Source organism: Sinocyclocheilus rhinocerous, unplaced genomic scaffold (genome assembly GCF_001515625.1).
Source record: "Sinocyclocheilus rhinocerous isolate Xijiao unplaced genomic scaffold, SAMN03320098_v1.1 scaffold75, whole genome shotgun sequence".
Taxonomy (NCBI): Eukaryota; Metazoa; Chordata; class Actinopteri; order Cypriniformes; family Cyprinidae; genus Sinocyclocheilus; species Sinocyclocheilus rhinocerous.
The window spans coordinates 587,402-609,582 of NW_015632455.1; the positions used below are offsets into that span (position 1 = coordinate 587,402).

Below are 22,181 nucleotides of genomic sequence, written 5' to 3' on the forward strand. Positions count from 1 at the left end.
CTTTACCCACAATACACCACTCCAAAGTGCAAAACCCGATGACATTAGCTGCGTCCCAATTCAGACGCTGCATCATTCGAAGGCTAAATTTGAAGACTGACTGCATCACCGCGGTGCGACGACGGCTGTCCCGATTCAAAGGCTCCTTCAAACCTTCGTTTCCCAGGCAATGAAGGATACAACTGATGGATCCTTCATGGCCCAGGCTATCCCAAGATTCATTGCACACTGTTGATGACAGGACTATTTGAGAGAAAAGACTGGATTACAATTTTAAATTTAAGTATTGGGTTTCAGCTTACTTGAATATCTAATGATGCTAATATACAAATGTAAAAAAAAAAAAATATATATATATCTTTAAAGAGGTTTACATGTTCACATATCTTACGGAGGCGCGATTTTATAGATGATTTATACTTGTTATTATATAAATGAATGGACCAAGGTGAGCATATTTAGACAGGTTCTGAACCCTGTTTTAGTTTTCAGACAGTTTAATATCACTTTCAAAAAAGTCCAACGGCAGCTGTCACAGTTGATAGGTGACAAGATCAATCCTTCGCAGGCTAGACCGTCCCATTTCACAATGCTCAGTCCAACCTTCCTGGCCTTTGCGAATGATCCAGCCTTCGAACTGGGACACAGCAATTGTCCAACGCAAATATGAGCTTCATGTTCAATCAGGAGTTTTCAAACTGAGCGCTAGGACGACTGTGGAAAATTTCAGAGTAAAACTTACATTATTTAAATAAAAAAAATGTGTTAATTTTTGTAATCTTTTCAAATGTTTTACATATATTCATAATATTCACTATTTTTGTAATATAAATGGGTCTTTATATATGGAAACGTATATTATTCTTTATATTTCAGGAAGGAAATCTTGATATTTTTGGGTCCATGGCATCAGATGCAATAGACTGGAAAACCCTGTTAACTTACTATAGAGGCACTATTTTAAAATTAATTTGCACATTTATACACCTTAAATGTCAGAAAAAAATTGCAATTCTGAAAAATTTAAAGTAAAATAGTGTTAAAATGTAAATAAATAAATACAAATAATACAATATTGGATATTAATGATATTAAACATAGTAAAAGAAAACATTTAAATATTTCAAAATGTTTTGGATATATTCATAATAATAATTATTATTATTTTCAAAACTATAAATAGGTCTTTATGGAGATAAATATTTTTGTATTTCAGGAAGGTCATATTTGGGGTCCATGGCATCAAAATTTAAACTCACCATACAGGATGTTAATGAGCGAGATAGGCATGACCAAGATGCCGACCAGCATGTCCGCCACTGCAAGTGATCGCAGGAAGAAGTTTGTTGCGTTTTGCAGCTTCTTCTCCAGCGACACGGCCAAAATAACCAAAATATTTCCTCCTATCGTCAGAAAGATAATCACAAGAATCAGCAGGGCTGGCCAGTTCTTCTCCTTCATCGACTCCTTTTCAACCCCATGAGGAGAGAATGAAGAAGAGAAGGAGAGATTAAAGCTGTAGTCAGTCGCGAAGAGGCTCTGGTTCAGGCTCACGGTGGTATTCCCAGGCCAGACCATCCAGCCAACGAGGTCTAGGGAGGATGTCGTAGAGCCAAACCCACCCCGAACTGGCCCGCCAGGTGCCCCCATCTTCTGATGTCTTTTCCTGTCACCCTGTATCAATCTGAGCTCCTTCCACTCATGGCCGCTGACAGCCACTTACAGGAAGAAGAGTTTGGAAGTTCAAAAACGTTGAAGTGATCCACTCAAAATGCTATGTGAAGGAGAAATCTACAGCACTGAGGATATCCATAGCATTTCCTGGTGCAAGTTTCTAGCTCTGGATCTTATTCATGGAAACCGTATCTGTAAAACACAATGAAAGACACACAATAGAGCAATGAATACCAAAAAATATAAAAGATAAAAGATAAACTCATAGATAAAAGGCACTATAAAAGAACTCTGACAGAGTTACTCAGATAAAATAATAACAGGAATCAAAGTCACAGAATTGAAAGTTGTGATAATTTTGTACAGTACAATGTCTAAAGAATGAATGACAGCACTGTTGAATTGACTCAGCTGTCACAGTGAGAATATCTCCATCATAATATTGGAGGAAGCACAAATGATCAGTTACTGAAATATCCATCCATTTCGGGCAACCAATGGTGGCCTTCTCCCTGTGGTAATAGAGGGTAATTGAGTTCACAAGTTAAAATTATATGCTACAATCCGGGTCTCCGCGAACCTGCTGCATTGCCCTGCCGAGAGCAATAATTCACCAAATCTGAGGTTACTCATCATTAAATAAGCTGGTATTAATAACACAAGACACCTGTCAAAGGTAATGTGATGTAATGTCATTATTATCGTGATGGACAAGTGGGTAATTGTCACTTCATACAGGCAGTCACTTAGCGCTTGAACCGAAGAATGTCTAATACGCTTCGGTAATTGCAGTTTTCACCCCATCGGTTAGGCTGTGCATTATAGTAGGTGTAGACTGATGGCACGTAGTGTTGTTTTTGGCGGCCTGTTTTAATTTTAGTTTTAGTCTAGTCTTTGTGTGAAACTGTCATTTTAGTTTTTATTAGTTTTAGTCACATTCATACTCTTTTTAGTCTAGTCAAGTTTTAGTCAACTAAAAGTCTGAGCATTTTAGTCTAGTTTTAGTCGACGAAAACTGATGACATTTAGTCTAGTTTTAGTCAATGAAAATTGTATTTTAGTTATCTTATTATATTATTGTTACCTTATAGACTCAAGAATACATCCATTCCAGACCATTTAATTATAGTCATCGTCACATGACCAGCATTTTCGTCTCGTCTCGTTTTCGTCACGTAATAAAGGTTCGTTGACGACAATATTTAGTCATAATTTTCGTTGACGAAAGCAACACTAATGGCACGTTACGTGTGTGGGAATAACAAGTACCCACAGTGCTCTGTGGCCCACAACTAACCACGTATGTTTTAATTAGGAGAAAGCAGGCGCTAACTGTAGGTAAGTTGAGAACTTTCTCCACTCCTCCAATGGCTGTCATTTATCATGACTACCAGATCAATAAGATTATTATTTCAATATATTTATCTTTATAAGTTAAGATTATCGGCTTTATTTTCATTAAATGGAAATATTGGTTGGTTCCCTCAACCAATTGCAATTTATTGAAAGTAAGGCGAAAAGAAGAACCGCAGTATGAATCAGTAAATCAAGGTGAAACAAAGCCATTCCTCTCTAAACTGCAGAGACTGTCCCCTATAGATAGAAAATGTGAGTCACACAGAAAAATATGACACAACCTGTCCCGGTTTCCTTCTACAATGCTAAGAAATAGGTTTATTCACTGCAGGGGACGGCAGTTTTCTGATGTACAGGCATGTTTCATGTACAGGCATGTTGCTCATCTAAATAGAGAGCAAATTGCAATGCTCCTCAGATGCAGCAGAGTCCGCGGTAGCTCACCTCTTCCCTGGAGACTGCAGATAAAGCAAACAACAGCAAAAAGTAAAAGGGCCCTACAATAAATAAATCACCGGATAATCACTTCCTGTGCATTCTCCTCACACATACACATAAACACGGGAGCACCCTAAATGCAGTCATATACAGGTTCAAGGAAAGTGCATAAAAGTCACAAGACTTTGAATTTACAGTCAGCTCTGAATCTTAATATGACCATTCACATCCCATTATAAAAGAATAGAACATCTCCTTTGGGAAACATGATGGTGGGCAAAAAAAAAAAAAAAAAAAAAAAACCATGGGCTGAAGAAGGCTAAGAAACAATATCAGCATTAAGGGGCTCTAAAATTAGAGTTTTTTTACTACACTGTGAGCCCCAAAAGTATTTTGACACCACACACTTACATAGAAATATTCACACTACAGTTCAAAAGTTTGGGGTCAGATTTGTATTCAGCAAGGATGCATTAAATTGGTATAAAAAAGACGAATAAGACATTTAGAATCTTCCAAAAGATTATAAATAATTAACTGCTGCTCTTTTGAACCTTCTATTCATCAAAAGTATTAACCCCAATCAGCAAATTAGAATGATTTCTGAAAAGTCAGCTTTGCCATCACAGGAATTAATTACATTTTAAAATATAATAAAATAATTTTTATAATAAAAACTGTATCAAATACATGCAGCCTACGTGAGCATAAGAGACTTCTTTAAAAACCTTACCAACCCTGAGGTGTTCAAATACTATGGGATCAAAGTATACGTTGGAAAACTGCAAAAACAAGCCAAAACCTCACAGTTTAAATGAAAAGAACACTGAAAGATGAACTCTGCGTTAACAAAGCTGATTGTGGCTCACCTGATGAGAATCCTAATCTTAGTCTCTCCAACTCTCATTCTCTCTCTATTGCTCTCTCTCAAATGCTCTCTTTTCCCTTCAGACACCTCTTCATCATCCATTAATGAAGTGGATGAGAGTGCACTCACAAACTAAGTGAGATTCTGCATTCCAACAATGGGTAATTAGCCTCCTCAGCAGAAGCCAATCAAGTAATTGTGAATTGGGATAAATTGGCATGAAATGGAACGACTACACAAAACAAGGACAATGCTCAAATACCTTCCAGCGATTCAAATCTTTAATCTGGAAACGATCAGCACTGGATTAGAATTTGGGTTCATTTGGAATGCTTTCATTGTGGGGAAATGTTTCCAAAGCATTCCGAGATTCCCTTATGATCCACCAAAACCACAAATAAACATTCATGTTTTCTTTTTTGAATAGGATGGGGGTAAAAAAGAGACAAAAAGACAATAGAAAATGGGTACAAACTATGATTCAGCCTCAGAGTGTTTCAGACACTGACCTACTGTACATGAAAGTGTTCTTAGAACTGGTTGTCTCATTTCATATTTGAATTGGAAAATGAAATGCAGAATTATTTTTGCATGATGGGAATCGTGGGCGGACGAACCTGCCCGAGGGAACTAAAATTTCCACCCACTAAGAAAAGTTTAAAAACCCTTTTGCTTCCTGACAGAAAGGTTAAATATTCTCCTTAGCTAAATCTGAGTGGTGTGTATGTGTGTGGGTATGTGTGAAATAAGGACAAGAAATGAATGCTGAGTAGTTAATTAGTCCTGGTGCTGTCGACCGAGATCAACAGAGACAAATAAAGAATAGAGCAAGGCATTGCGAGACTAAGATTAGATTGAGTGACTCTGACAGCACCACTAAGTGAAGGAATCTGTATGTGTGCGTCTGTGGAATTACAAATCTAATATTACGGCCCCAGTCGCTTTGTTTGGTGATATAAATGAAACGTAAAATCAGGCGAGCAAGAGTAGCCACATGCGTGCGTGGGGTCTGGCACAAATAAACAGACTTACACGGGTCCCCGAGGATCCTAATAACACAATGGGCAAGCGCTAAACATATGCATATCCAGATTTCTTCTCGGCATGTGGTTGCGAAATGGACCCCAATTGTTATCCAACAGAGAAGACTCTCACGTCTCCTAATTTATTGTTCTGTTTAACTCAGCACTGCTTTTCATAACTGAGACTATCATTTTTGTCCATAGGGCTGCTTAGCGGTTTATAGATTAAGAAAGTAACCAGCAGGTTTGAAAGCCATTTGCTCAGTGCCGTTCAGTTCAGCACTTTAATGGAACAGAAAATAAATTCCAGTCTCAATTTATCCTGGTAGGGGAAAAAAACGTGACATAAGAAGCGAAAACTTGTTTCTACGGAACAGAAGCCGTTTCTGGATTCATTTTTCAAGTGTGCCATGTTAAGAACAGCACTTGAAAAGAAAATTAAACTAAACCAAACAATAAACAGCTAAACACGAACTGCTCTGCTAACTCCCGCCCTTGGCCTTTTCTTTTCACTTTATTTTGCAGTTAGCAGGGTGAAATACTTAGGGCAAGCTTTTGAAAGAAAATCACTAAACATCCTTAACACAGCAACAAATATTTTTGTCTTTTTATACACATATACATTAGGCTACATGTTTCTCCACAGTGATACAGTGATTCATCTGCAGCTTGCGGTACATGACCATTACCTGTCTCTACAATCTGCTTTTGTAAGATAACCCAGACTAATGATTTGAAATCTATTCATATATGTCCATTTCGCCCTGCTCTTCACATCGCTGGAGAAGGTCATTCAGATAATAACTCAACTAATATGGGAGGGCTGTTATAGGAGTCACTAAATCAGGCATAAGATTCTTGCTCCTGCAATATTTTGGCAATTATGGAATCTAAAAGATGAGAAAGCCTTTGTTTTGTTTTTTGTGATTTTCTATGATTTATTTGTAATTTTACAATACAGAAATCGAAATTCAAAAATTAGCATGCAGCATGTTTTTCCTGCACATTGGATATTCTGGAACAGATCCTCTGTGACAAAGGTTTAGACTCGCAGTAAGCTGGTTACAGAACCATTTGACATGGCTTTTTGCTCATCCACCTGTTTTTCTTTGAATCAGATGCTAGTCACATGCTAGCCAGACTGCTAATGTGCATTTAACAGGCAGAAATCAATAACTAATCGATACTGTTTCATAAAGAGCTAATAATGAGGAGAATACACACATATACTTGCAAACACAGACACACACATACAAACTAAGGATTTGAGAGCATGAGAAACCTCTCTGAACCATGAAACCGTGCTTTACTTGCTTGGATTAGCATAAGTCACTCCGACACTTTTGTGAGACAAAGCTTTCAGAAAGTCTTAAGGTGTGATAGGAACACCAATCACATTCATTAGATGATTTCCTGGATGAGTGAATATGTGGACAGGTTTTATCTGAGAAACAAGTGACAACAACAACAAAAACTTTTTAAAATGCACCTGCTATTGTTTACCACAACTGGTGCGGTTGATAGAAGTTTCCTTTCAAATGCCGTTCCAGGGTTAACAGCTCACGTGTGCTTGTGCCTACAGCAAAATGCATCTAATATAAGGAAGAAAACGAAGGTACCAAATTCCAAAGAACAGGTCGACGCATGGCATTCTGGGATTTCTTCTTTGTCCTTTTTGCATTCCATTTGAAACTCTGCATTTTTCTATTTCTTTTGTAACAATGGCCATTGGCATGCCTATGAGCAGCACATCTGCCCATCTCCAAATGATATATATTTACCAATAAAAAAAGTAAAATAAGCCTTCTGTAAATGTATGCATGAGGTCAGGCTGGATCTCTGATATCAGCAATCAACCACTCATGATCAGCTATTTCAGTGTGTGGTGGCAAAATGTAGTGTTCTCTTGGATGAAACTATCAATGTTGTTCTGATGCAAAAATCACAAAAAAAATAGCTTTTTTTGTGTATCGGTTCTAAAAAGTGTTTTTAAGAGAGAGGGAAAAAGAGAGATATGAGCTTCTAAAACCTATTCTAACAATTCTTTCCATTCTAAAGACAACAATGCTTAGTACAAAATGTAAAAGAAAAGAAAAAATCAGTGACAACAGGGACCGTATAATAGTTCATTTATAAGGCTAAATTGGTATTTTTTAATTTGAAAACCAAATACATACAGCATAAACAAATTACATTTAATAAATTCCAAGCCTGGCTTCGGTGTACAGAATATCCAATGATGAAATAAAAATGCTTGAAAAAAATGATCTTGTGTATGTATACACAAGTATAAAGCCTCTTTTTAATTTCAGAAATTAAACCTTAACTGGACTTTAGGAATGCTTGAATGAGATCTCTTTGCATTCAGTAGAATTTCGACAATTAAAGTGTGAGTATCTTCAATATTGCACTCTTCCTCTAGATTTTTTCAGTTTAGCTTTTATTATTTTCTATCTACTTGCAATATTACATTTTTTTCTTTAAATTTTTGCAGGCCTTGGGGAGTGGGAGGGTTATATTGGCATCCAGGGAGATGTATTGGCAGTCTATTGATTTCCATCTTTCTTTCACTTCTTTCAAGCTTTTCAATTCTCAATCTCTGTCTTTCTGGCACATTTCAGGAGCAGTTGGTGAAGAGTTCGTTGAGGTGCTCTATGCTCTTGACTGAGCACCATCGGCTGCAATTTCACCCCTTTGCTCGCTTTCTCTCTCTAATTATCTTCCCCTCCCTTTCCTTTTCTCTTCTCTTTTTCCATCAAACAGAGCAACACCTCTTGCTTTTTCTGTGGGAATGGTGCTTGCTTTTTCATGATTTTACTCAATGTACGAGCCTGCCTGTTTATAAAACACCTGTTTTTTTTTGTATCCAAACACACTCACAAACACACTACCACTTGAAAGCTTCTTTTGCACCATGTGGCTGACTGTTCCTCTAAGAGTTTCATTAGCATCACTTCATCCTATAATCATATCTGAGTTAGTCTTTATATTACATACCCTTCCCGACCCGCTGCATCAGTCTTTCTTTCCTCACTGAATAAACACTCATGATAATTGCCGCTCGTTTGCTATAGTAACATTCAGATGAAAAAAATCACTGTGATGCTGAAGTATTTTGCTCTGCGTGATCTGTTTTTAGTTATTCACAATTATAACGCACTATAAAAGATAAAAAATGAATTCTTCTAGTCCAATTAATGACCACTTCAATTTCTTTACTTCCTCCCGGTGACCCCACTGCTCACTGATGAAACCATGTGTTTGCCTATCCCTCGTTCTCTTTTCCGTAAAGCTGATTCAATGGCACTTGAGCTGCGTGGATATTCAAGGGCAATCAGTGAGACACCATCACCCTGAGCACTACACTGGCCTCTACAGCAAGGTTTAACCAGAGGAGTGGCCTGGGTTAATGTTAACGCCGCATAGATTGACGGATCAGTGGTCTTGAAGGATGTAAGAAACCTCAGAATGCCTTCTGCCGTCCTGATTGACCCATTAAATCATCCAGAAGTGTTCACTAGAACAAACACACAGAGCCATGTGGGGGAATGATGATGATCTGGGCAGAACTGGCCTTTGAATGCACGTCTTGGGGCTGATTGCGTTCAGAAGCACTACCTTTGCAGCATGTTGTGGGCAGCCTATTCCGCTTGATCAAACATTGATCAAAAACACTCTTGAGATACAGCAAAAGAAGTCAGCTGGGGGGAGGGGACACTTCTCTGTCTATTACAATGAACAATAGATGATGGATGGATGGATAGACCGGATGGACAGACAGACAGACAGACAGACAGACAGACAGACCGATAGATAGATAGATAGATAGATAGACAGATAGCAGGGCTGTACAGTGCTACATATATGTCGCACGTGCTACGAAAAAACTGGTCTGTGCGATGGATAAATGTACCACTGTAGCACGCATGCGATACAGTTTTGCATGTTCATAACAAACACGCTTAATAGTGTGAAGTGATTTCGTTGTGCTTGTTTGTGTGTGTGTGAGATTGTTATACTTGGTAGTTTGGGGTGTGCGATATGACGATTTTTGAATGTCTCCACGATCTGCTTTTGAAGAAATATCGTTGTATCGTGCTACAGCGCACATTCTATCAGCTGCAGTTCTGGCGCCTCCGTCTCAATATAATGTACAACGCCACATGCATTCACATCAGTGTTAGCTCAGCGGTAGAGTTACTCTCACGGGACACTGCACTTATGCGCAATCACAAAACTACATTATTTATATCTGATTTAAAGCAATACCGGTTAAACATTTAATTCATGTGCTGTTCTGCATGCTCTTTTTCTGAACGCGTACTCATGAAGCGTGCTCACACTGAGAGCCTGTCAAAAATTATTTGAGTCCCTGATTATTGGACTAAGTTGTCTTTCGCGTCTGATTGATTTCACGTCTAATACTGTCACAAACACACAAGGTTTACATATAAACACAGTTGGTTATGTCTAAAATGAAAGTAAACGCGTGTAGCTCTTAAAGGGACAGTAGCTACTAAACATGCTGCCGACTGTCATTAAAGGGATAGTTCACCCAAAAAAATTTAATTTCTGTCATTATTTACTCACTCACACATTTACATTTTGTCCCAAACCTGTATTAATTTCTTTCTTGTGCTGAACACAAAAGAAGATATTTTGAAGAATGTGGGTAACCAAAAAGTAGCTGGTCCACATTGACTTTTACAGTAGGAAAAAAATACCATGGAATTCACTGTGGACCAGGAAATGCTTGGTTACCCACATTCTTCAAAAATAACTTTTATGTTCAACAGACGAAATAAACTAATTCAGTTTAAAACAACTTGAGTAAATGATGGTATAAAAATGAAACACTATGACAGAATTGAAAGACAGATGACAGCATTTTCATTTTTGGTGAACTATTCTTTTAATGTTAATAAAGCAACAAAACACAGAAAAAAAAATCACTCACTGCTCTTGACTGATGAATTTATCATCAGTCAGTTGCTTTAAAAAAGTATAATTGATGTATATAGTGTATATAGTGTTTTATTTTAATATTTGTTCATTCAATTTCTTGAATGTTACTGCTAAATACTGTACCTGAAAAATAAAGCACTATTTGTTTTATTTGTATATTATGTGTATTTGTAATGTATATCTTTGTTCTTATTTTCTAATAACAAAGATAAAATAATGACAAAGATTTTTATCTTTGCTCACTTTGGCCTAAATGTCTGCCATTCTTTATTATTTTATAGTTTGTTAAGGTGTAAGATGTGTTATGTTTCTGCACTCCATTTTTAGCAAAGTAAGAAAACTTTGTCTAAAAACAATTTTTGGGATGGTTTGTATTTTTTGTGGTCTGTATGGAACATCAGTGCCTGTTTAAGTGATGAACATTATGTAGTTTGTTTTCAGACATGATAACAGACGTTTTATACTTGTGCTACAACTTTTTGGCCTGTGCTACAAAACTTTCAACCTCTGTAGCACCAGTGCTATGTGAAAAAAAAGTGAACATACAGCCTTGGATAGATAGATAGATAGATAGATAGATAGATAGATAGATAGATAGAACTATGAATGGTAGAATAATAGATAGAACAACAGACAGCACGAAAGAATGGATGAATGGATGGACAGAGAGATAGAACGATAGAACAATAGATAGAACGATAGAATAATAGACAGACACAGACAGACAGACAGACAGACAGATAGATAGATAGATAGATAGATAGATAGATAGATGATAGAATTATGAATAACAGAATGATATATAAAAACAGACAAAATGACAGACAGACAGACAGATAGACAGACAGACAGATAGATAGACTTTCATGCTGTCGTTGCAGTCAATCAACAGTGATGGATGTACAATAATGCCAGTTACTGAAGCCTCTGATACGGCCAGCAGAAGAACAGAGAGTATGAATTCTCATTAGCAAAGAGCCCTTGTCGTAGGGCATCCAATGGAGTGGAATCCATCGATCAGTGTGAAACAGACAGATGGTGCAGTAGATGACAAGTTTCATCTCCCTCTTTGACTCTCTCTCTTTCTGTGATTTATGGCAGGTGTTAATTGTTGTGATAATGGTTCAAGCCTTTGTGTGAGGATGAGAGAAGGAATGAAAGACTTATCTAACACACATCAATACAAGCGCACACACCAGAATGATATATAAAAACAGACAAAATGACAGACAGACAGACAGATAGACAGACAGACAGATAGATAGACTTTCATGCTGTCGTTGCAGTCAATCCCCAGTGATGCTCCTACAATAATGCCAGTTACTGAAGCCTCTGATACGGCCAGCAGAAGAACAGAGAGTATGAATTCTCATTAGCAAAGAGCCCTTGTCGTAGGGCATCCAATGCCCCCCTGCACACTCCCTTGGCATGACAAAACCGCAATAGGACAAGGACATCTTGCATTTCATTAAGCATACAACCTGTAGCTGTGCCTCAAAGAGGAGCATTCAGAAACCCAAAGATGACCGAGTGATTGTCCTGCTAAATGTGAAGTTAATTTAATTTGTAAGGATATTTTTAGCCATCTATGCACTTAATATTACAGGATGAAATGAAAAAGTGATTGGTTTTACACTGCAGAAAGACTCAGAGGAAAAATGTGCATTGTGTTCCCTGTACAAAAATGAGAAAACTAGGGTGGTGCAATATTGTTATCAGAGAGCAATACCATGAATCAAATGAATATGGTAATCATTCAGTACCATGGGTATATATCAAATATAACAATTCATTTGATTTTATAATAGTGGTACTGTTGGAAATGAAAAACAAAGAGACACTTCAGTTATATATATAAAAAAAAACTCCCTTCCCTTTTGGGACTTCGTAACTTGTATCTTAGTGATGTTCTATTAAAAGCAGTGGCAGTTAAATAGTGCCTGTCAATATCATCGGAATGGGGTGATTAATGAGGGAAGAAAAATGAAATGAATCCTTTTGTAAAGAAGGGCAGAAAAAACAATAACGTCTGGAGTGGAATCCATCGATCAGCGTGAAACAGACAGATGGTGCAGAAGATGACAACTTTCATCTCGCTCTTTGACTCTCTCTCTTTCTGTGATTTATGGCAGGTGTTAATTGTTGTGATAATGGTTCAAGCCTTTGTGTGAGGATGAGAGTGGGAATGAAAGACTTATCTAACACACATCAATACAAGCGCACATACAGTACAAGCGCTCACCAGTGTTGGGGGGTGCAGGGGCCAGGGACCCGCCATACGCATCAATGGACTCTCATATGGAAAAATAAAAATAACTTAAGGGCTCCTGTTCTGTTTAATTAAAATAATAATAAATTAAATGATTAAAATAACACCGCCCTGCAACATTTTTGCTTAATTAAATCTAATACTTGTTCCTTACTAATTTTGGAGTGTTGATTTAAAAAATAATGGCCTTCTCAAAAAATATGATGTGCATTTCACTGCATTTTTGCTTTCGGCAACTATTTGTAACGTGAAGGAATCTTGTAGGATTCTCTTGTCCCTTAATAACCAGAAGAACAGCCACAAAAACATGATCCCTATTTTCCTTTTAGCCAGGTTACAACTTTTTCCCCCCCGATTCTCAGCTGATTTTCACATGTATAAATAATTGTAAACACCTTATTTTATGCCTAACCCTGATTTTCAAGGTTGGAATTATGGCCATTGAAGAAAATGCAAACATGACCCAGATATTTTCTGCTGTTCTACTACATCCATACAGACAATTACAGATTTTTGAGAAAAGCTTATTTATTTATAAACTGTCATTTATTTAAAGTTCTTTAACATTAAATTGAGTATTTGAGCATATTTTTTCACTCCTTTGCAGACTTTAAATTAAATGATACATTTTGAATACTTAATAAAACAAAAATGTTGGACATTTGACTGCTTTTGTTATTCGGATAAGTGTATTAAAGCTGGTACATATAATGTGAAATATTTTCATTTTGTTTTGTTAAAAACCTGTATATGATTGAAAGCAGTTTTGCAGTTGCAGGGCTGTGTAATTCATACATTTAAATAATTGGTAACACTTTAGTATAGGCACCAATTCTCACTATTAACTAGTTGCTTATTAGCATGCCTATTATTAACATATTGGCTGTTTATTATTAGTACTTGACCATATTCTACATCCCTAATCCTACCCAATACCTAAACTTAACAACAACCTTACTAACTATTAATAAGCAGCAAATTAGGAGATTATTGAGGCAAAAGTCATACAGTTACTGGTTTGTTAATGGCGAGAACTGGACCTTAAAATAAAGCGTGACCAATTAATTTAAAATACATTTTAAAGAATAGAAAAAAGAAGAGATTAAATGCAAGAAAAAACTAACTAATTAACAAGAAAGAAAATAATTGAAAAGAAATATTTCAAATTATTGGCCTTACATAACACTTCCGTGCACACATGCATACTGTAAGTTAAAATAAATGGTTGTTTCTGCACTCAGGCCAAATCTTCATCTTAAAAATGAGGAACAGACTTTTGGAGGACGTTCACAGTCTGTTCTGATTACCGTGGTGTAAGGGAAACAGGTCAATTTAGCTCAAAGGGAATCATTTAAGATTTTAAAGGGAACTCCACCAATAATATGTAAGGGACAGAATCACTGTTTTACGGCTGATCACTGAGACGGCCAGCGATTCCGTGAACGAGCCGTATGACATCAATTCTGCAATGGATATTTATATCCAAAATATAGTGAAAACACTAGTAATTAGCACAGTAACAAGATCGGCAGTTTAAGACATTAACTTGTGAGCATTCTGAAACTTTACTTGCTGACACAAATCCAATGGCTTTCACTGCCCACACACAGACCCAGCAAATAAATAAATAAATAAACAAACGAGCAAACAAATAAATGGATAAGAAATGGAACTAAAAGTGGGCCGCTTTAGTGCTGAAATTCCTACATCTCTTTGAGTCCTTTCACTAAACTAGCCACTTGAAAGGACATATAATCATTTATCATCACGAAGGCTTTGACACAGTTTGTGTGCTCTGCCTCATTTCTAACACATAACCAAGGCCATTTCTGTATTCGCTGTTGCTGCTTTTGACTTTGCCCTGACCATTGAAAACCTTGCATGCTTGGAGCTTAGCTGAAGTGGGAAAAGCTGCTAATTCTTCAACTGAATTTACAGATGAGCCAAATGTCACTGACTTCAACACCATTCTCCGCAACTGCGGCCCTTCGCAGCAAAGATTAAGCCCTAATCCCGCTCTCGGTTACACGGTCACACATCCACCTATGTGTCAATGTAGCGTATGGATTTTGGCTTTGTGGCAATGAAGTACTGAAGGAGGTTCGAGAGTCTTTCTTTCTTTCAGGTATTGTCTTTTTGCCCTCTAAACAAACAAGAAAGTAAGCAAGAATAGCAAGTGCTCATTTTGAAAAGCTTTCTGTAATGGTTTGTCCTAACAGGGTCCCTGAGACTGTTTACGGGGTTTGTGTCGTTCTGTCATCCTCTTCACCTCTTTGAACCTCCCTCTGGGCTTTTTCTCTGAGTGGTTGCTCTCAGGAAGCTATTGGAGTTATTCTCACTTCATAGTTTCCATGAACACTGTCAAGGGAATACTGAATGTACTGCCATTGGGATGAAAAGAGGGTGGAAAAATGAAGAACATTAAGATAGCTTTGTGCAACAGCCTTTTCATTGTTCTTGCTCATCATTATTCAACATGCAGCATGCGCATAATTTCATTTGATGTCTGTCATTTGGTCACATTGTCATAAAGTGCGCAAAAGCATCACTCACTCAGTAAACTACTCGTTTGTTTCTTCAGTCAGGCATTCGGCCATCCATTCACTCATTCATCACTCTCTCATGTACATGCTTACTCATTTACTTGCTCCCTCATTCATTTGCATATTAATTAATTCAAGCATGCTCTTGCTCATTCACTGACTCACGCAGTGAACTGCTGATTAATTTCTACTGCCATTAATCCATCCAGTCAGTTGTTTTCTCACTCGATTTCATGCTCTCTCATTCACTGACTCACTCCCTGACTTATTTACCCTTTTCACTCATTTAATCACTCAGTCATTTACATTTTCTCATTCATTTTTTTTACTTGTTCCTTCACTCACAGATTTAATTATATAATGATGGATGTATAATTTATAATAATTAAAATAATTCAAATTAAAATATGTATAAGTTATATATACAATGATTTACTGAATACAAAATCATTTATCATTTAATTAACGAATAAACTATTCATTTATGCATTCTTTTATTTATTCATTCATTCACACTTGTCAACATTGATTCATTCATTTTCTGACTTGCTTCTCTGTTTACATGCTTACTCTCTTAATTTAATCACTCACCGAATTATTTACACATTAATTTATAAATATAAAATTACTAAATAAATTATTGTAATAATTATTTATGTAGCAAATATTATTTAATAATTTAATAAACATATTAATTGTTCGCTCATTCATTCACTCTTCACTTTTTCTGACATTTCATAGGTATTTTCTCACTTGCTCCTCTATTTACATGCTTATTCCCTTAATTAAACATGGTAATAATAACAATAATTTATTTTTACATAGCGCCTTTCAGAATCTCAAGGTCACTTTACAAAGTAAAAAACAAAACAACAAATGAATAGGACATAAGTCTAAATAATTTAATCACTCACTGAACTGAATGTACATTAATGTATTGTAATAATTACTTATTAATTTAACAAATATAAATCTATTAATATTTTGTTGAATAAATATATTATTAATTAATTCATGCATTCTATTATTAACTCACTCACTCATTCATTCAATGACGACCTTATTCATTCACTTACCCATTAACAAACTCATTCTCTTATGGATTTTCTCATCCATTCAGTTCCCTCATTCTCGCATTTATCCCGGTAATTACAAATTACAGTTACAAGAACTGTCCCTATATTGATTCATCCTACAGTATCTCATTCTGTGATCAATATTCTGCTCTAGTGATTGGAATTAATGCAGAAAGGACCATCTGTTCCTCCCTGTGGGCCCTTCAACCTGCAGTTTTACAGCATTCACCTGAGAGCTCCTTCAGCGGACAGGACTGCAGGGTGAACCGTCAGGAGCTTATCCACAGTCAGCTGTCAATCAGAGCTGTGGGAAAAAGACACACTCGCTCAGATGCTGCTCTTTTCCACCATCACTTACTCTTGTTCTAATCCTACGCACCCAAACAATGAAGCAACCCCGCCCTCCCATGAATATTCATCGGATATTTTAATTAGATGCAAAGCGAGTGTCAAGGGGACATAATGAAGGACAAGCAATTAAGGGAAAACGGGAAAGTTAGTGCCACCTTTGCCCTCTCGTTAAACGCCCAGGAGCCAATTGCTTTGTCAGCCCATTTCTGATCCACTTCCTTTTGAAATGCGAGCCATTAAAGGCCAGATATTATTTGTAAAAATTAAAAGGAATTCCCTCTTTGAAAGGCTGTGATCATTTATCTTTCAGGAGGCTTTAACAAGCCTTTAGGGGACAACAGTGTTCAAACAGCTATGTAAATTAGAATGACTATGTGAAGCGGTTGACAAGAGTAGCTGTTTTGTTTTAAGGCAATTCAACTGGCTTTAAGTTTTTGTCTGCAGAGAGAACAAGCCGCACTTTTGGGAGTTTAAAAGGAACGACTAACCGTGAGGGGTTCAGAGAGAAAATAAAATTATATTCATTTACAGAATTACAGAAAAGAACAGAGTCTGAATAATACTCGTCTTCTGATTTCATGCCTGTCTAAAGAAGACAGTTTAGCAGGGAATGCCTTAGCCTCTCTCTCTTTCTTCACTGTATTTTTCATCATTCGCTCATCTCCCTACACAGCTCATGCACAGGAAAAACAACTCTCACCTTTTCACTATCACATGGTCAGCGGTGGGAAAAATGACTTTGCTTTTGAATAAATATGAAATGCGGTCCAACCCCTCATACAGAGTAATAATCACGGAAAATATGCACACACACAGGTTGGAGCACACATGCCTAAGGCTTTGCTGAGTGTGTATAACGGGTGGCTGAAGACAGCCAGAAGAACAGGATGCCAACATCTGCAAATCTCTGAGAAAACCGATCACATCATGACTGCATGTCATCTTTATCAGGACTAGCGCATATTATATTCTGTTTGATTTTGGAGAATCAACCAAAAAATGTCCCTACCACCTGACATTTTAAGGTATTACAGTATGTTATAAGATACAACTGAAAATGTTACCCTGAGAAATCACACTGGTCTCTAGGGCTTTTCACACTTAACCCTAGGTTAATGTCTTATTAACATCCCAGATAAAAGCTGGTTTTTACCCTAGGTTAACCCCTTATTGTGGTGATAAAGTTATATAGAGTGAAACAATGCGGTGCTAAAATGCTACAGTCAGTGTGTAGTCATAAACTGCCTTAATGCTTACCTTATTAAATATTAATGTTTTACAGTCAAAGAAACTGAGTCTGAAGGACACAGCTAAAAATGCATTAATTGTACATTAATTGAAGTGATCAAAAGATGCTATTATAATTATTATTGTTATATCAGAAGATTTAAACAACCTTTGGATCAAGGTTGTTCAATTTCTACAGATTGACAAATTGATAACCTATGCATTTGTCCAATCTATGCAAATTAGAATATTAACCCTGCATTTACTATTCAGGATTAATTATGAACCAGAATGAAGAATGAACAGTGTGAAGTAATGAATCAGAATAACCTGGAATTACACTTACCAAGGGATAAGGAGCAAACATTTATGCATTTGGCAGATGCAAAGTGACTGACGTTGCATTCAAGAGATATGAGGTTAACAGGTTCATATGCATTTCTATATAAAGTTTCAATTCCATATATGTATGCAGATTGGCCGAACTGAAAATTTGTAGCTACTGTAGCAATGCCAAGTTCATGTTCGATTCCCAGGAAATGCAATATCTGATGTATGAGTGTATATGTGCATTACACTGTCATATGCTTTGGACAACTTAAATATAATTCGGTTTGCAACCAGCCATTCCTTCTGCAATGCTATTTAGAGTACAGAAATCACTTAAAGTAGCTTTAGCCCATAAATCCTATAAACTGTCATTACATTTAACATCAAATCTTCTCTAACCTGAAACCCAAACACGTCTGAAGCTCTGAGGGTTTCTAGAAATGTGACCTTAAAGCTGGCTGGGTCACAGATGTTTTTATGGAGCATGTGGATACAGCGAGTTGATTAAAATCCCAGCTCTGATGTAACAGGTGGAGGAAACATGGCCTGTTAACACACATCCATAAAGCACTTACGCAAGATCCTCCAGCTCTGCAGGAGAGAGGCTCATGATGCGGATGTATGTGAGAAAGAGTAAAAAAGTCTTGAAACAATGCAACAGAATTGTGTTTCTGTATATGAGAAAGACTATTTTTTCAAAGCTATACTTTGGAGACTAAAGCTAAAACTGCCAAAACCTCAACATGGGGATGTGCCCTAGGATGAAATGGTTATTATAGTTTTCCTAATAATTAAGATTAATATAAAATGATAATAAAAAGTACTAAAATAAAAAAAAAAAGTGTTTAAGAGATGAAAAAAATAGCTTTTACCTATATTGTGGGGACCTATATTTTCCTCACAAAGATAGTAAAACCAGAAATGATTTGCATTGCATTGAGCAGCAAAGAGTCCCCACTTGGGGTGCTTAATAAACTTGATACATTTGAATAAAAAGGCTTAATAAACATAAAACAACAGCTTAATGAACATTTAAAAGTACAAAAAGGTTTGTGTGAGGATTAGGTGTAAGGTCAGGGAATAGAATTTTCATCAGCTCAATATAAAACAATAGAAGTCTATAGAAAGTCCAGTTTAATTGAAAAGTGGTGTGAGTGGTCAGAGGGTTTCTCAAATCTCTCATACAGCAGACGTTTAATGATAGATTAGGTCTTCTTATTATCTAGCTCTGTCCTGCGCCTCTCAGAAGACATTGGCCAGTATCCTCTGATTCACTGAACCAATTCAACCAAAATCACTCCGGGGAGAATTAAAAAGAATATCCTTAAACACCTGTGATTTACTGCGGACACACGGGCGACATGGCGTTCATATAGGAGAAATAGAGCTAAATGATGAAATACTGTGTAACAGGACTGACATACAGCAGAAAGAGAGAGAGAGGATCAACCCTAGAGAAAAAAAGTATACTTTATTGTATTTGTAATATATTCCCTGTTTTACATTGCAAAATATACTAACCAAAAATTGTAGTATCTTTAAACATATAAAAAGTATATTAGCATCATGCTTTTGCCTATTTTCACAATACAACTTTTAACACACTTTAAAATAATTGTAATTTAGTATATTTTCTAAAAAAATATATTTTACAAAAATATACTTGAATTGAAAGTTCTGTTTATTTTTTATAAGAATATTTATTTGCACTTTACTTAAATATATTTTATGAATATTTTAACTGTGTGCTGAAAATGATCATTGTAACTATGCATTGAAAGTATACTTTCAAAGCACATTATTAAATAACCTGAAGTTTATTTTAAGTTACATTTTTGAGTAATTTTTAAGTTTACTTCTTCATGCTTGGAATTCACTTTTTTTAGTTGGACATAACATTGCTTTCAGAAAGTAATAAAACAAATAAATGAAGCGAATGCATTATAAAGTGTACAGTCAAGTGAACACTGTCTATATTGCATGGACAAAAATTGAAGTTCACTCACTCTGCATTAATATTATATCATTGCATTATTATAACATATCATTATATATTTTATGGAGAAATAAAGAAAAACAACAATTGTTGGCATTGATATCTGCTCTGTTTGACAGAAACCTGGCTAACCCTTGTGAAAAAAAGTATACTTTATTGTATTTGTAATATATTACCTGTTTTAATAGTACATTGCAAATATACTAACAAAAAATGTACTATCTTTAAATATATAAAAAGTATATTAGCATCATGCTTTTGTCTATTTTCACAATACAACTTTTAACACACTTTAAAACAATTGTAATTTAGTATATTTTCTAAAAATATATTTTACAAAAATATACTTGAATTGAAAGTTCTGTTTATTTTTTATAAGAATATTTATTTGCACTTTACTTAAATATATTTTATGAATATTTTAACTGTGTGCTGAAAATGATCATTGTAACTATGCATTGAAAGTATACTTTCAAAGCACATTATTAAATAACCTGAAGTTTATTTTAAGTTACATTTTTGAGTAATTTTTAAGTTTACTTCTTCATGCTTGGAATTCACTTTTTTTAGTTGGACATAACATTGCTTTCAGAAAGTAATAAAACAAATAAATGAAGCGAATGCATTATAAAGTGTACAGTCAAGTGAACACTGTCTATATTGCATGGACAAAAATTGAAGTTCACTCACTCTGCATTAATATTATATCATTGCATTATTATAACATATCATTATAAATTGTATGGAGAAATAAAGCTGAAAAACAACAATTGGCATTGATATCTGTATAAAGCTGCAGAAGTAGTTCCCCAGGAATCAGTTTTTAGACTCTTTCAATATTGTTTGGAAGTGGAATGACATACAGTTTGTCTTTAGACCTAATAATTACACATTTACATTTGAGTGATTGAGGATGGACAGCAAATACATTATGAGACACTATATAAATGTTGAGGATATATTTAGCTGAACATCTCTAAAAAATGTTCCTCCACGCATGCACGCTCTTTAGCTAAAACACAGAATCTGTTTGTGGTGAATGCAGAAGATGCCCCATCCTCACACTTGAAAGCCACCAAGGTCATAATTTCACAGAATGTTCCATTACTTAACTGTACAACAGAATTGTTTCTCTTTTAAAGAGTCGTGTTATTACAGGAATGATAAAGAACACAGCTCACTAAAAAAAAAACATCATGCATCATGACTGCATCATGTTGAACCGACTTGAAACAACTTTTTTTTTTTTTGCTTAACTCGATGTTTTCATGTCGAAAGAACGTTTCAATCAAATAAATCAGAAATTAATGTAATGTAGCCTATAGCTTACGTCTATGGCTGACCACAAAATATTAAAAAGAAATGTGAACTTACTCCATGGTTTCTAATTTCTTTTAAATAATGTTTTCGGAGAAAATATGTTTGTATAGAGTAAGGCTATTATAACTAATTAAAAGCTAATCAAATAAATACATAAACAATAGTAAATACATAAATCTTTCATATTAAGCCTACATTAAGCCTTTTTTAATGTAATAACTTTTTACTTATGGCAAAAAATATTTTTTAGTGTGTTTAATCACAGTATAAAATGATTAAACAGTGTTTCAATCACAACTGAGCTGAGCTCACTCAAAGAGTCACGAAAAAGAACAGGTAAGCATTTCAAGCTTCTTTATTCCTATTTAAAGCACTTTTGAATATTTAGGATTTATTGTTGTATCTTATTATTTGAAGATTATCCAGCTCAGCAACGCTAATGTATTAGCTAGAGGAATTTACACGCCATTACATCAAAGTTATCAACGGCAAGTGTTAAATATACAGTGTTTTACACCACAGTTTGTCAGTGGGAAAATAAAAAATATTATTTTGTGCTTTTCTCAGTCAGACACAGACAAATAAGTCCGGTGATTTTTGTCTTTTAAACCAGAAAGTCGGCTGACAAATATAAGTTTGTCAATATAAGACACTCGCGCCACAGAAACTAAAGCAACAGGTAACGTCTCGGTTACGTATGGTAACCCTCGTTCCCTGAAGGAGGGAACGGAGACGTCACGTCGGAT

The 22,181-nt window shown here is 35.8% G+C and overlaps 1 protein-coding gene across 4 annotated transcripts in view; it reads right to left on the reverse strand.

Moving 5' to 3' along the window:
- Positions 1-22,181, reverse strand: part of LOC107742293 (5-hydroxytryptamine receptor 2A-like) — a 99,750-nt gene that overhangs the window by 14,557 nt on the left and 63,012 nt on the right. The window contains exons 1-3 of one of the 4 annotated variants that reach the window (XM_016555207.1): positions 4,338-4,523; positions 1,623-1,866; positions 1,260-1,467 (exon numbers count right to left, since the gene is read on the reverse strand). In XM_016555207.1, the coding sequence (XP_016410693.1) occupies positions 1,260-1,461 (202 nt within the window). In that variant the 5' untranslated portion in view covers positions 1,462-1,467; positions 1,623-1,866; positions 4,338-4,523. Of the gene's footprint in view, positions 1-1,259; positions 1,867-4,201; positions 4,251-4,337; positions 4,524-22,181 lie in introns of those variants that run through there. The other 3 variants (XM_016555204.1, XM_016555203.1, XM_016555206.1) reach the window with 3 other exon arrangements.